At 40.3% G+C, this 16,925-nt stretch overlaps 1 protein-coding gene and 2 non-coding genes across 3 annotated transcripts in view; 1 reads left to right on the forward strand and 2 right to left on the reverse strand.

The window, feature by feature from the left end:
- LOC124551963 (UPF0692 protein C19orf54 homolog) overlaps positions 1-14,775 on the reverse strand; it is a 51,444-nt gene extending 36,669 nt beyond the window's left edge. Inside the window, exons 1-2 of the mRNA XM_047126480.1 lie at positions 14,247-14,775; positions 6,685-6,939 (exon numbers count right to left, since the gene is read on the reverse strand). Of these exons, the coding sequence (XP_046982436.1) occupies positions 6,685-6,939; positions 14,247-14,509 (518 nt within the window). The 5' untranslated portion in view covers positions 14,510-14,775. The remainder of the gene's footprint in view (positions 1-6,684; positions 6,940-14,246) is intronic.
- Trnas-cga lies at positions 4,964-5,038 on the reverse strand. Its single transcript has one exon. It is a non-coding gene; the product is annotated as a tRNA-Ser (tRNA).
- On the forward strand, positions 5,230-5,304 carry Trnas-cga. Its single transcript has one exon. It is a non-coding gene; the product is annotated as a tRNA-Ser (tRNA).
- Positions 14,776-16,925: the final 2,150 nt, after the last annotated feature.

Raw genomic sequence — 16,925 nt, forward strand, 5'->3', positions numbered from 1 at the left:
GAAAACAGTATTGTAGCTTTCGTGATTTTGAGAGGAGAAAGCAAGATGTCGCACTTCCGCTGCACGTTTCTTCGGGAGAAATGCTGGCGGGTAATTGGAAGAGCTCGAAATCTCAGCAAAGTGCTGACCCAATGAATTAGAAATTGCGACGGGGTCCACTAAGGTATCATGCGCGACAGTGAGCCCAGAGACCGGGGAGAAACTAGGCGCGCCTGAGAACCGTCGAAGCCGACTCCAAACTTCCGAGGAGGGAGTGAAGGCGTTAAATGACCTAATAAAGAATTTCCAGCTTGCCTTCTTGCTATCGCGGATGACGCGACGGCATCACGCACGGAGCTGCTTATAGCGGATACAGTTGGCCAAAGTAGGATGGCGACGGAAAATGCGAAGAGCACGTCGCCGCTCACGTATTGCGTCATGGCATGCCTCGTTCCACCAAGGAACTGGGGGGCGCCGGGGCAATTCGGAGGTGCGTGGTATTGAATGTTCCGCAGCTGTAAGAATAACAGCGGTAATATGTGTGACCTCATCGTCGATGCTGGGAAAGCGACGGTCATCGAATGTCGCTAGAGACGAAAAAAGTGTCCAATCGGCTTGGGCAAACTTCCAGCGTCGCGGGCGCATATATGGCAGTTGAGGCAGCAGTCTAAGGACACATGGAAAGTGGTCACTCGAGTGTGTATCATCAAGGGCGAACCATTCGAAGTGCCGAGCTAGTGGAACAGTACCGACCGCAAGGTCCAAATGAGATAAATGTGTCGTGGAGGCAGACAAAAATGTGGGGGCCCCAGTGTTGAGGCAAACTAGATCCGCTTGGTGGAAGACGTCTAGCAATAGGGAGCCACGTGGACAAGGATGTGGAGATCCCCAAAGCGGGTGGTGGGCATTGAAGTCCCCAACCAGCAAATAGGGGGGTGGAAGCTGACCAAGAAGATGAAGGAGATCAGCTCGTGCCATTGGTGTGGACGATGGAATGTATACAGTACAAAGAGAGAACGTGTATCCAGAAAGAGAAAGACGGACGGCAACAGCTTGGAAGGAACTGTTTAAGGGGATTGGGTGATAATGGAGAGTTTCATGGAGAAGAATCATGAGTCCTCCATGTGCTGGGGTGCCTTTAACAGAGGGGAGGTCATATCGGACGGACTGAAAATGAGGGAGAACAAAGCGGTCATGGGGACGCAGCTTTGTTTCCTGAAGACAGAAGATGACCGGCGAGTAGGATCGTAAGAGGATCGACAATTCATCCCAATTGGCTCGAATGCCGTGGATATTCCAGTGGATAATGGACATAGGGTGAACAGAAAATTGAGGACTGTGACCAAGGTCGCGGTCAACTCAACGACTGCTCAGAGCTTGCGACCGACAGCATGGAATGGCATTCAGCCGAAGGCAGAAGATCCTGATCCATAGGTTGGTCAGGAGCAGCTCCTGCCACCAGCGATCGGCCGGTTGACCGGCCGCCAGCAGTGCGCCTCGGCGACACAGAGGACGGCCGAGGGCGATTTCCGCCAGGTGGTGCTGTAGATGGGACACGCCTTGGCGGAGAAGGAGAGGAACTGGGTTTCTTTGTAGCCTTCTTGGAAGTATGATGTTTAGATGAAGTAGGAACCGATGGTTGTGAAGTTGCGGTACGTAAAAACTCTTCACGAATATGCTCTGTTTTCGAAGACTTCGTGTCTGACTTGTGGGCTCGAGATTTAGCAGAACCCGACGAAGGGTGAGCCATAGAGTGAGCAGGCGAAAGCGGGGAGGTTGAACGGGCGATCTTTGCACTGGCCGATCTGACGACCGTGGCACTAAAAGTGAGGTCGCAAGTCTGCGTGGCCGCCTCCTTTGTTGGCCGAGGAGAAGCAAGGACAGTGCTGTATTTTCCTTTCTGAGGCACGGTGGGCTGTCGACTGGCGAATAATTTTCGAGCAGCAAAGGTCGACACCTTTTCCTTTACTCTGATCTCCTGGATGAGCTTTTCGTCCTTGAAAACGGGACAATCTTGAGAGGAAGCAGCGTGGTCACCCATACAGTTGATGCAGCGAGGGGATGGAGGTGGACAAGCACCCTCATGGGCATCCCTGCCACACGTAACACATTTGGCCGGATTGGAACAGGACTGGCTGGTGTGATTGAACCGCTGACACCGATAGCAACGCGTAGGGTTTGGGACGTAAGGGCGAACGGAAATTATCTCATAGCCTGCCTTGATCTTTGATGGGAGTTGAACTCTGTCAAATGTCAAGAAGACAGTGCGGGTTGGAATGATGTTTGTGTCAACCCTCTTCATAACCCTACGAACAGCCGTTACGCCCTGGTCAGACAGGTAGTGCTGAATTTCTTCGTCAGACAAGCCATCGAGGGAGCGTGTATAAACGACTCCACGCGAGGAATTTAAAGTACGGTGCGGTTCCACCCGGACAGGGAAGGTGTGTAGTAGTGAGGTACGCAGCAATTTTTGTGCCTGGAGGGCACTGACTGTTTCTAACAACAGGGTGCCATTCCGTAATCTGGAACAAGACTTCACAGGACCTGCAATTGCGTCGACACCTTTCTGAATAATGAAAGGGTTGACCGTGGAGAAGTCGTGACCTTCGTCAGACCGAGAAACAACAAGGAACTGTGGCAACGATGGAAGAACTGACTGTGGCTGAGACTCAGTGAACTTACGTTTGTGAGCAGACAAAGTGGAAGGTGAGGAAACCATTGCGGAAGAATCCCCCATGATTACCGGCGTCTCCAATGGCGCGCTCCTCCCTTGTGGGGGCCCTCTCTGAGGGCACTCCCGCCTTAGGTGATTGTTCACACCTCAGGTCACACCTCCCGACAAACGGACGGAGGGACCAATCGGCACTTTCGGAAGGTATCAGCTCGGGTAATCACCCCTCCCTGGGCCTGGCTGTTACCAGGGGGTACGTACGTGTCCTACCTGTCTACCCGGGGCGGGGAATTACGCGTTACCCCGTCACCGGCTACGCATGGAAGTGCGTGGGTCGGCCTTCAGACACGCACAGGGAGGAAGAAAGAGAAAGGGAAAGGAAAGAAGAGGGGGTCTCAAACGCCGCAGCGGAGAAAAGGGTAAAGAGAAGAGGTAAGGAAAAGAGAAGGACAAAGGAAGGAAGAAGACATACAAGCAAGGAAGGCGAAGAATGCGGTACATTTACAAGCGTCCGTCTCCGGACGTAGGCGCAAACCATACTCCCAGAGGGGGAGAAAGTGAAGGAAAGAGCCAGAGGTGGGGGGGGGGGGGGGGGGGCGAAGACAGGGGATGGGGAAGGATGCGGAAAGGGAAGGTATGCAGCCCGGAAAGGAAGGAAGGCCACATTAGCTCGGGGCCCCGTGCTCGCTACGCACGTATCCACAAAAGAGTTGTGGATCCCCTGGGGGGACCAGTAGTCCTGCCATCATATCCAAGTCTTTTTTTTTACTTTCTGTTCTTCAACTTTCTACTCCAGCTATGATTACAAACTGTGAATCATTACACACATTAATGTTTCAATTCAACTTGTGAAACTGTATGCTTTCGCTCCTGCTTTTCACTTGTGCTTATAACCACATAAGAAAATGTGTTTGCAGCAACATGTTTTGGGGTCAAAACTATAAAGAGAAGACAAGTAAGAACTCTTGGAAGATGTGAACAGAAGGCAGTTAAAAAGGATGGAAAAAATATGAAAACAGTTCTAAAGATATAACTACGTTTGACTGAAGATAACTACAAAGGGAAAACTGTAAGTTTGGTATGATATGTTTCTGAAGATATAATCCTATGCAAATAAAATCAATGATAAGTGTTATCACATGGCTTAATGGCTGCATATAACTCTAAAGTATGAGGTGTGACTATAAAATAACAGGACTGAGGCTGCCATAGAGTATGTATGCATGTACCAAAGATTTACAAACCAATAGCTGAGTAGCATGAAGCTTTCTCAGTCAAATGCAGCATCACTGGTATCTGTAGACAAATCAGTGTGGCCATGGTCTCCATTTGTGTGAGAGCTCTTACTTTGTTTTCCCAGAAAAATGATAAATGTAACAATAGAGCAATGAATTGTCTTGAAGTTTCACACGAAACTTTGAAAAAGGGTTACTGAAACATTTCTTTTACTAAAAGAGCTGTATGCTAAAGACTGTTTTTCACATACGTAAGTTCCTGAGTAGTTCAAGTATTTTCAAGATGACCGCCGATCGATTGATGAAACCGTAAGAACTGATACAGAATGCATAAGGCAAATTTTACATAACCAATTTAAAATAAGAAAAATGTGTGCAAAACTGGTGCCGAAAATTCTCATATTGCACAAAAACCTCCTGAAAATGTATCCAGAAACTTCACTGAGAGCGAGAGAAATTCAAATGAGCAAATCAAGATTCAAAGAGGTGGTGAATGATTGGGTTTTTTTTCCCCAAGACTTCAGTGTTCATGTAACGGTATCTCCACTGGGTTTCCGAACGTCAAACTATGAGGTTGTTGCTCCATGAGAAAATAAGAACAACCTGAATTGTGGAAGGACAGGGCATCGTTTCTGCATTAAGACACAACACCAGCTCATACTGTACTTTCTGTTAAGAGGTTCCTGGTGAAGTACAGCATCCCAATGTCAAACTATCTACCTTATTTGCCTGATCTAATGCCACATGACTTATCTATCCCCCAAGGTCAAATCTGCTTAATCAGCCCACTGAAGCAGTGAAAGAAAAAATGACAGGTGTCATCAAGACACTCACATGGGAGGATTCCAGCACTGTTTCCAGTAATGGAAAATTCACATGAAGTGTTGTAAGGGTAAAGGTGGGGTGTACATTGAGGATGACAATAATTGCATATGTATGTTTTTGAAATTAAATATTTTACCACAATAGTCCCATTATTTAATAGCCACATCTCTTATAGCATATAATTCCTTCGCTTTTAAAACCAATGAATACAAACAGAATAAGAGGTGAAAACTTACTGGCAGATTAAAACTGTGTGCCCGACCGAGACTCGAACTCGGGACCTTTGCCTTTCGCGGGCAAGCGCTCTACCAACTGAGCTACCGAAGCACGACTCACGCCCGGTCTCACAGCTTTACTTCTGCCAGTATCTCGTCTCCTACCTTCCAAACTTTACAGAAGCTTTACTTCTGCCAGTATCTCGTCTCCTACCTTCCAAACTTTACAGAAGCTTCTGTAAAGTTTGGAAGGTAGGAGACGAGATACTGGCAGAAGTAAAGCTGTGAGACCGGGCGCGAGTCGTGCTTCGGTAGCTCAGTTGGTAGAGCGCTTGCCCGCGAAAGGCAAAGGTCCCGAGTTCGAGTCTCGGTCGGGCACACAGTTTTAATCTGCCAGGAAATTTCATATCAGCGCACACTCCGCTGCAGAGTGAAAATCTCATTCTAGAATAAGAGGTAGTTAACCAAGTCTGGGGGCCACCTCTGTAGCTTGAATATCAGCCTACGACTGATAAGTGGGGGACTTCAATTTGAATTCACTTACTTATGAAGACTGGTACTTACTGGAAGATTATTCGCTGGGTTTAATCAGCTTCACATATATTAATAAAAGAACTACCTGAAGGAGAAGTAATGGCTCTGGTTTGATGAAGATGGTATTAATTGCCAGGATTGCAGAGTGCTAACAAAGTGACATCCAATGATATTGCTAGATTATGACGAAGTGACCGACTGACAGCACAACACTGGTCGATTGTCGATGTTTTTAGTTCTTGTGTGCGAAGTCGATGGTATGCTACAGGAACAACAAGTTCATCAAGTGGAAGAAAAAAGCAATAGGAATTACAAATTAAACAGACTATTGAAAATTAAAGGAAACCACACACTGATTGGATGAAAAAGTTCAAAGAAGCAAAAAAGCGACAGTGAAATAGTGAGATCAACAAATGAAGAAATAAAAAACAGAAGTATCAGAGGAAAGGACAGAATTTATGCTGTAGGGATTTTTTTTATGATTTCACATCTTCTGATACAGTTATTATAACTCTAATTTTCCTTGTGCTTGGCAAACCATCATTTAATTAATACTATAGTCAGTTAAGTCTTTTACCAATACATTTTTCATCAAATGTATCCCAGAAAACAGATAACTCTTCTATTTCCTAATACCCTAACATACCACAACCAGGTTAGCATCACTGCCTGTAGACTGCGGGGTCCCAGGATCGATTCCCAGCTTGTTTGAAGATTTTCTTCATCTGGGTACTAAGTGTTGTTGCTGTCCTAATAATTTCATCCCATCTTCATCACAATGACGTGGACATCACCAGAGTGGCATCAAACAGAAAGAATTGCACCAGGCAACCGAACAACCGAAAAAAATGGGGTATCCTGGTCAATAACACCATAAATATGATCATTTCAGCTTTACCTCCTCTGTTACTTTTATTCTCGGCTTTCTCTGTCATCACATTTTGGGAAAACTCAGCTGGTTTTGAAAGGAGGCACTGATTATTACTGCTCTTCACCATTTAAAACTCCAAAACAGCATTCTGCAGAATGTAAGGATTCTTGAAAACCCAATAAATATTTCACAAAATGTGGCACAGATGACTATCGTAGAAGCCTACAACATTATTGATGACAAAATTAAGACAAGTTACATGTAGTATAGATGCATTTCATATTTCAAAACTTACACTAAATACATACATAAAATGTCTTAACAAACAAATTCAATGAATTGAGAAAAGGATACGGGACAAGAAGAATTGCACCATGAGCAAGATGACCTAAAATGTATGTCACATCATGACCAAGTCCTCTGTTCAGTACCTCAACTTGCTGACAACTGTCTTGCAATGTTTCTGCTGCTAGTGCTGCCATATTGTCCACAGAAAACATCTCTCCATGGTGACTGAAGCCACGATTAACTGCCTTCCAGAAAAGTTGCTCCACAGACAGCGGCTGCCTTGTCAAAGTCGAAGCCATACTGAGAGCGACAAGCCCACATCTAAGGATTAAATAAGTTGTTATACTAACAACAACAACAACAATGAACAACCACCACCACCACTATTGAAATTATTTTTCCCTGAAGCAACGCTACATTAAAAACATATCACACAGTCCTGCAAAATTTCTGCAAGTGTTGAAAACAGTAAAATGCAAACAAATATAAGGGGCCATCAAATAAAAATAATGACAGATGGAAAGAAGTGGGCAAACTGTTCATTATTTTTAAAGTTATCGCCGTAATTTCGCACTGTGAGACAAGATGGTCAATGTCTTCACACAAAAATGCTTGAGGTTGCCTATGGAACCATGATTGTATCCAGGCAGGCACCTCTTTGTCTGCAGTAAATCGACAACCATGATCGTCTTTCCTCAGGGCTCCAAAAATATGGAAACCGCTTGTGGGGAGATGGGGACTGTATGGAGAATGTGCAAGTGCTTCTCAGCGAAACTCCTGCAGCATTGTCTAAACAACCTTGGTGGCGTGGGCCCGCTAACATTTTTATATGAGTGCACTGATTATCTTGTCTCTAAGTAAGACAAATGTAGTAACAGTTATGTTGATTATTGTAGAAATACTACACAGTTTACTTAGGTTTTTCCCCATCTGTCTCATTTTCATTTGACTGCCCATTATGTCAGATAATGGTAGGTATTATTGTAAAGCCTCTGCTGTATACTATGACAAAAATGAGTTGTGTAACAACTATCAACTCCTTTGATTATTAACTTTCTTCTCCATAATTTGGAGAAAGGTATTGTATTTAAAGCTGGTTGAGTATATCTGCAAATATAACCTTCCGGGTGTCACAATTTGTATTACAAAAGGGCATCACCACTGTACATGTCATCTACCATTTCACTGATTATGTATTAAAACATCTGAATGATAAGATTTCACCTACCAGCACATTTTTGATCTGTCTACAGCACTTGACTGCACAAATCACAACATCCTTTTATAGAAATGTTAATGTTATGGATTTTGAGCCACTGTGTAATTGTAAGTGATTCACTTCATAAATAACCGATAGGAAGAGCAAACTGTCATGTTAATTACCTTACACAGCTCTTGAGATGAATCTTCTTCTCAGTGGCAGAAATCACAACTGGTATTTCAAAGGGCTTAATTATGGAACCATTCCAGTTCTTTGTACATATAAATGACCTACCATCTTATATTGATAAAGCAGGAATAGTGCTCTTTGTTGTGATGCACGTATCATAACTACACCCACCAGGGCATCAAGAACAGGAGGTACATTAAACAAAATTATTCGCAAGTATTGACTGGCTCTTGATGAAAAGCGTATCACTTAAGATAAGGAAAACATAGTTCATTCAATACTGTAAAAGGTAATTTGTTCAGAACTTGAATTGGGAATCACACAGAGCCTATCACAAACACTTTGGTCCAGCAATATTTACTGTACATGTAACCACTGATTTTTGGCAATGACAGCATTACAAAGTTAGCTTACTCTGCACACTTCCGTTCATTGTTGTGATACAAAATGATTTGCTGAGTCAATTTCACAAAGAGAGAAAGTATTCACTGCATAGAAAGTTACTGTAATATCTGCCATCTATCTTGAATGAAACTGTTCTGGCCAGCAATTCTGTCTCATAATGCCCAGTACATTTACAGGCCTATAAGGTTCGTTGAGAGGAACAAGGCACATGCTGACAAAATATCATTCATAAATTCAACATGAGTGACAAAAATAGCCTCCACTACTAACAACTCAACGTTAAATTTTCACAGAGATAAGCTGATAATGCTGTCATAAAAATATTTGACCATCTCCTTTAAGAATCAATCTAGAAAGAATAGTGATTACAAAACACTTGGCCACCTCATCCTAGACTACTGCCCAAGTGTGGGATGCTGAAAGAACTAAATTGGCAGACACTCAAAGACGAATGTAAAGTATTCCATGAAACCTTACCTAGAAAGTATCTAGGAACAACTTTAAGTGGTGAATCTAAGAATATGCTGCAACCCACTACTTATCATTCCCACTGGGAGTGTGAAGAGAAGATTAGACTAATTGCATCTTGCACGTTAGATATGTATGGAATATGTAAATCAGCCTATCTCTGATTTTGTTGCTATTTAAGAAGAAGAATTTAGAAAGCTTCCTAGGCTGCTCAAGAATACAAATAAGGATTCCACATCATCTGCCTCAAAAGCCAGAATTCGAATTGTTTGCAGATGATGCAAGCATTGGTGTGAAGCTGAGCAAAGAATCAGCAGAAGAAATTGTAAATAATATTTTTTTTTGTGAATGTTACTGACTGGTTTTACACAGATTGGCTATTTTTAAACTTCTGGGAAAAAAATTGTCCAGTTTTATACTGTCAAAAATATCCTACCACATATTAACCTAGTTCACCAACAAGAAATAATAAACAGGGTAGAAAGTTCTGAAGTGTACATACTTGCAAACTTAAACCTGGAAAAACCATAGAGTGACTATTTTTGCATGTAAAATATGAGCTGAGTACATACAAATGGTGCCATTAACTGAGCATTAATTTCATCCCAATTAAAATTTTTTTGAAGAAGGAATTAATCAGTTCATACAATTTGCTTGGGTGCCAGCTCTGATTTTTGGTTCAAACCTTGTTTGATGTAATGTAACATAACTACAATAAGACAGTTGTTTGAATGGCTATACAAATGTTCGTTGGTATGGGCTAAACCAAAACCTTTTTACTTCGTGTTTCTAGTTCAAATAGGAACCAAGCACCAACATCCTTCCCCTAAAACAATGGTTTCAGACACTCTTGTTTCAGTACTTTCATGCTGTAGTGATACATATGATGTAGTTCATGATTCATTAATGTGGGAAAAGAGAAGAAAGAGAGCTTCGTTTGATTATTGAAACAAATCGCCCAGGAAAGAGATGTAATAAGGAAATTAAGAGACTGCTATGCAGGGACTTATCTGACATGAAAGATGTTAAATTAAATGAACTACTGGTATGCATATAAATGAAATGTATACAGACTAGTTCAGTTTTTTGTGTGTTATGTGGACCAATACAGATTCTTTCTGTTCTAACATTTATTTATAGAGTAGGTGGTGTTGTCATGCAGGTTTGATTTCATTTTGTTTTATTATCTGCTGGTGTTTTTATTCCAATTCCAGACTTTAATCTGGAAACCACTGTAAAGTGTTCGATACTGGGTACTTCCCATTCCACCAGTTATTTGGACTTTTTTGAGTTCTGTTCACATATGGTATGTGGGAAGAATGATTGCTCATATTTCTAATAGAATATTATGAGTGATACAATCAACGACCTTCAATAAGTCACAGATGATCTCAACTAGTGATATTTTATCATTTACATACGCTTACATATCGGCCATCACAGACCCTGAAGATCAAGTACTGACCTTAAAATGTTCCTCCATAGAGGGCAATCTTATACACTTTGGACCCACTTCGCATAGAAACCTAGTCACTGAAGATCCTACTGCAGTTTGTCCTTTCATCAGTTCCCTAGTCTTCTTGCTGGACGGGTTCCATGACGTTTTCGTGAAAGCAAAACTTTGGGGTAGTAAGTGTCCGGCCCCCTGGCAATGTGTCCCCAGTCTTATTCTACGTGTTCCCATTTTCAGCATGATGTTCAATTGTTTCATCAAGTTGCACAATTCCTAGTTCTTTCTACATCTCCATGTGTCCTATTCATGGGTTGGACAAAAGATTTTTCTCCAGATTTTCTGTTCATAAATCAAGAGGTTTCCTTCATCTTTTTCTGTTCAATATAAAAACACTAGTATTATCACTGCATTATAGGTTTCAAGTCTGGTTGTAATATATTTTTGATGACATCTCTGCTCCAGACAGATATAAGTTTCAGACTCAATGACAGTATGTTATTAACTTCTTGTTTTATGTAATTACGCCTGTTGAACCAGATGCCATCTACTCTGGCCACCTTCCTCACTCCTATGTGTAATGAAAGATTATTAGTGGCTTCCCTGAATACTCCATTTCTGCCTTCTTCGCATTAATGCTCAGTCCAACAATGGCATTATTTGCCAAGTCTACTATAGTTCCTGTCATCTCCTCCTCCGACTCAACTATGGTTGCAATGTCATCTGCATATTCCAATAGCTGTGTTCTTACATTTAGCTTCATTCCTTCGCCTTATCTTTTCATTTCCCAACTACTTTCTCCACGACCAAATTAAAAAGCAATGGAGAAATGGCATCACCTTGCCTCACAACTATACTGATGACAATTCCTTGGGCTGGTTCCCCTAGTATTTCACCTTAGCTTTTGTCTCAGCTGTACACACCTTCACCAAGTTAATTAGCTCCTTCAGTATGCCCTACTTCTTCAGGACATTGTACATACTTAATCTGTTTACAACATCATAAGCCTTTGAGAAATTTACAAATGTTACCAGAAACCAGTAGGTTAATTCCAAGTACTTCTCACAAATTTGTCTCATGATGAAAAATTCATCCACAGTTGACCTTCCTGCCTGAAAACCTGCCTGGTACACTCCAACAATTTCTTCAGCAAAAGGCTTCAGTTTTCAAGAATTATTAATCATAACACTTTGTTTTGTACAGTCAGCAGAGATAGCCCTCTATAATAGCTACAATTCATTTTATTGTTCTTTTTGTGCAGTGAGACAATGCCCACAATCATTTCCTTGTCTGTCAGCATATTTCCATCCTGATCATTAAAAACCAACATTGCATTGTTATCATTCATAGATTTTACTATGTGCTCATCAAATGTACAAATACCTGTCTCAGTAGAGTGGCCCTTTTGAAATCCAGCACTGACTGGCTAAGTATCTCATTACTACACAGGTAGGTGATAACCCTGGTATCCATTAGTTTCCAGATATTCTAGTAAACAATGTAAGGAATGACACTGGGTGGTAGTTACTGATATCTGTGGAAAAATCTTCTTACAGAGAGGCCCAAGAATGACGAATTTTAACCTGTGTAGGAAAACCCCTTGAATTAATTGCATTACATACGTGACTAATAACATGACATGTTATTGGGACACAAGTTTATAGTGAGTTATTGGATCTGTTGTGCACCCCATAGCAAAAATTTATTTTTTAGTGTCCTGGTGACCTTTCTTGTTTCAGATGGGGAAGTGAAATTAATTTTTATTTCATTAAATGTCCTCTGTATCACTTCATTGGTTTTCTGTTTGTTATATCTCCTGAACTACTTGCACCAATTTTCTCACTTATTTCTAAAAAGTGATTATCACATCTGCTACACATCACACATCAACTGCCTTTCAATATGTTCCCACTGTCTTTCATAGAAATAGTGTCATATTCTATAGCTTCTTTTCCTGTCTTTCTTACCAATATTCCATATTAACCTGATTTTACTGTCTGATCTGTTGATCTCAGACAAAATGTTAAGCAACACAGATAAGCAGTAGAAAAAGCAACATAGATAACAACTCTCTCTGCCACAACAATTGACCAGATATATACAAACACAACTAAGACGTATGACCATAATCTTGATGACTGGTTTAGAAGACCACACTGCTGCCAAACATTTCTGCTTAATTAAATGCTTATTTCGAAACACAGTTACGACACAGACCCGGCCACCACACGAACCAAAACACCCTCCATGAATACCACCCAATACAAAGCAAAAATACATTTGATTACAATGTGCATGCATGCCATGCTCATAACAAAACAGCTCACACACACACTTTTTTTTCTTTGGATCTGTATTATTCTCAGGGATGTAGGTTAGGGTGACAGACTGGTCTGTAGCACAGCCCAATATCTAGATTAGGTTGAAATGTGAGAGTTTGGTTGAGAGCTGGTAAAGCATATGTGATGGGTTCAGTTGCCCAAATTATCAATCCCGTTCAAAAAGTATTGAATTTGCATATGATACAAATCTACTAATTTAAAGGAAGACTGTAGATCCTACTGAATGAACAGTGGTGTGTGTATCACAGATTGCTGTGTGGTTATCCTAAAACTAGCCGTTTAAGGAAAAAAGTTGCAACGTGTTTGTGTCTCTCACGAAGATTGAACCATATACCATAAATAATAAATTAAGAACCAATTGGTATTGTATGAAAAAATGTGTACTGTGCACAGACAAGACTTCTTGTTAAGATGTTGATTTATTTTGTTTACGGAAATTTTCATTTCAGTGGATGATTTTAACACAAAAAGATAATTATTTGAAAGAGACCATCCAGAAACTCGTGCAACCATTGTTTTAAAAATTACAATTTCTTACACTGCCTTGCTTATGTATCTTGGAGATCACATAATTTGTGAAAATAATTATGAGGAACAAACACAGCCTTGTTCATACAAAACAAGATGTTCACACATACAATACTGTGTGAAAGATGCATTTACACAGACAACACAAACAAAAATTAAGGAAAAGTACCACTGTAAACGAGTAACCAGTTTTATAAAAAATATTAACTGACGAAATTACAGCACTACATCTACCTTTCTAAATAAGTTCTATAATAATAATAATAATAATAATGATAATTTTTTAATGGAACTTAATAGGCTAATTGATATTGGTGACCTTCCAGACTTTCCTGTATATCCTAATGTTTCAAATAGGCTACTTTGTTAATTTTTAACCTTGACACAGTATATTTTTCTACTGGCTGTAAAAGCTGTAAAGTGGCAACTGGAATTTCCAACTGTGATTACAAAGGAAGATGCTACAGCTGTGTCAAACAACAAAAACAATGATACACTAACAGAACACGGAAGGATACCAGCTGTTAATGATTTGGTTGAAACACAGACAAACAAACTTCTGCATGAAAATTATTTTCAGCTATCATATAACGAGGCAACAGTTTATATATACAGACACAAGTATCAACAACAGCTGGATTCATCTGAGTTACAGCTTTTGTGTCGCTTTTCACAATCCACCACAAAACCAAACAACTTTATTGGTTAGTAATCAACTACTATTCAGTCTAAATTCATTTATAATTCCTGATAGTCCTTTGAGCACAATGGTTGGTTAAAATGGCTCTGAGCACTATGGGACTCAACTGCTGTGGTCATAAGTCCTCTAGAACTTAGAACCACTTAAACCTAACCAACCTAAGGACATCACACACATCCATGCCCGAGGCAGGATTCGAACCTGCGACCGTAGCGGTCGTGCGGTTCCAGACTGTAGCGCCTTTAACCGCTCGGCCACTCCGGCCGGCTGAGCACAATGGTCGTGCATTCGCTATACCTTCAATTCTGAGTAAGATAGATAAAATTTTTGTGCCAGAAAACTTACTTTGGTCCATCTTGAAGTATTGGCTGTATGTGGTTGTAACATAATACTTCTGGAGGATATTCGCTTCTTTCTCGTTCCCACAGCAGTCTCGTTGCCTCAAATAACTCTTGCTCCGGATGCTGAAATCCGCATGGTATTACACTGACTGGTACAGTAATGAAGCCACACGCACTAATCGGATTTATCGGCGGGATGCTATTGAGCAAAACAGGCATAACAGGTGGAGGTGGCGGTGGGAAGTACATGTCATCTCTTCCAGACATCTGAGCAGCTTTATACAGGGTTGACGGCAGCTAACAATTTGATTTATAGTGTCAAACGCTGTCAGCTAAAAACATTACATTTAAATGTCTGCCGATGAAGCGCGCCGTAGCCATCAGACATATAAAAATCAATTCATAACAATGAAACTTGTGATCTACATTATTCAAAAAATATATACACCATTTACTCTAGTATTCACTATTCACCTACACTCTTCTTGCATGCTATTTGACACCTCCACCACTGCATCCCACTCTCAAAGAGATAACAACTAAATCTCAGAAATCGAACAATGTTGTTTGAATTGTGACTGCATCTCTTCATAAAGAAACGCTTTGCTAGCTGTTTCAAATCCACAATCGTCGTTCTCACCCACTCTCTACTACTCAACCGAAACTTAATTCCTATAAAATAACGGTAAAAAGTCATAACTCCTGATTTTGACCCCTGGCAAACTGACGTCAATATTTCCTTTTAGAAGGGTTATAAATCGACTGCAACTAAACAGCATATTTACAGTCCGCCTCCACTTCCCTATGGAAAAATCAGTAGATTTTATTGTAAGTTTTTCATTCAGTTTGCTGATCGGTTTTGTCACTAACAGTCACTATGGCAACAACGAAATAAAGAAGTATACATTTCGTTCTATGAATAGATCGATAACTAAAGAGTGGAAGCCAATTAAGTAAAACATTTTATTTTAAGCAAACTAGCCACACGTGCGTGCAAACACACACAGAATGTCGTTGTATAAGTTTTCACTGAAAAAATGTGTAGCAGATCTTCATTTCAACCTCTCCTGTAGAAATGAATAAAGCAGGAACAGGACCAGCAGCAGTGTCCAACGAGGTTAGCAGAAAGAAAAATTTGCCTCCTTCCCACCTGAATAATTTTTATTAGGAATCAGACTAGAGAAGAGCATAGGAAAATGATAGTCAGGATGTTATATGAGGTAAGTGGTTCATCAGAAGTGACTAGAAGTAGTAGTCACAATAAGCAACACAAAACCAACTTTCTCCCATTTCATACAACACTCGTACAATACATCATAATGTTCAATCATATTACAAGAAACTGCAAATAATACTAGACTCCGATCTGAAAGTTAATATCTGCGTAACAGAGCACCGACTAAAGAAACAGCAAATAGAAACTGTATACGATCCCTATACAAAAGCCAATGCCAGGATATCAACCTATCAGAAAAGTGTTCTTCATGGAGACAAGCAATTATATAATCATGACCCCCAACATCAATAAATTGTTAAAGGAAGGAAGCTTATTGAAAAATGAAGCTGATGCACCACAATTTCCAGTATTTAAATGAATTCTTCACTAACTGAAATGGAATCTTATTATGTAAAATTACCAAACATAATACAGGAATTTGTGTGATACATCACACTAACTGCATATATGATACTGTATTAACATAACCATTTTCATTTACATCACACTTCAAAACAGTCACTTGTAATCAATTCTATTATTGTTATTATATACATATGTAATCTTGATCTTCTCTGTATTTTTATTACCACATATATATCTTTATAAGATGTCACAGGACCAAAAGTAAATAAATAAATTGTTATGTTGTCATTTGACCTAGAGTTTTATGGCATCATCAGACATACATTATATTAGAGCTGTCAGAAATCTAGATAGCACTGTGCAAGGTTATCACTAACTAATCATCTTGGGACTCTGATAGCCATGGACAATAAACTGTGTAGCGACATAGACTGTGACAGTTCAGTGAACTATTTATCTGAATTAATGAATTAGTCATTAAAATTAGATGACATAATCTGTCTCTCCGAACATCATGTGATCAACAGTATAGATGTAACAAGTGTTACCAGATTTAAGTTAACATCTCACTTCCGTGCAACAGAAATGGAGAAAGGAGGAGTTCCCAGATTCGTCAGGAATTGCCATAAATTTAAGAAAATAGACATCTGTAAATTCTGCTGAGATCATCATATGGAAGCATGTCTGACAGAAGCAGATATCATAATAAATCCTTTGTAATAGTTAGTGAATACTGGGCACAAGCTGGTAATTTTAATGTGTTCATAAACCACCTTGAAGCTCTAATAGTGTATTTAATAGTAACAAACAAGGAAATAGTGGTTGCTGGTAGTTTTAATGTAGAATTTCTCGTTAACTTTTTTTAGCAAGAATTCATTTCAGTCACTAGTATTATCTACAATAATTAATTAATTAAAATTTGTACCAGCTCTGAGACTTGAAACCATGTCTCCTGCTTAATAGGCAGATGCACTATCCATCGCACCACATTGGGACTCAAGGCACTACACCTGCACAGACTACCTAGTATGTCCCCCCCACAGATAGCACAACTGCCTACTAAGCAAGAGACCTGGGTTCAGTTCCCAGCACTGGTAAAAA

This window comes from Schistocerca americana, chromosome 1, assembly GCF_021461395.2.
Source record: "Schistocerca americana isolate TAMUIC-IGC-003095 chromosome 1, iqSchAmer2.1, whole genome shotgun sequence".
NCBI classification, from domain to species: Eukaryota; Metazoa; Arthropoda; class Insecta; order Orthoptera; family Acrididae; genus Schistocerca; species Schistocerca americana.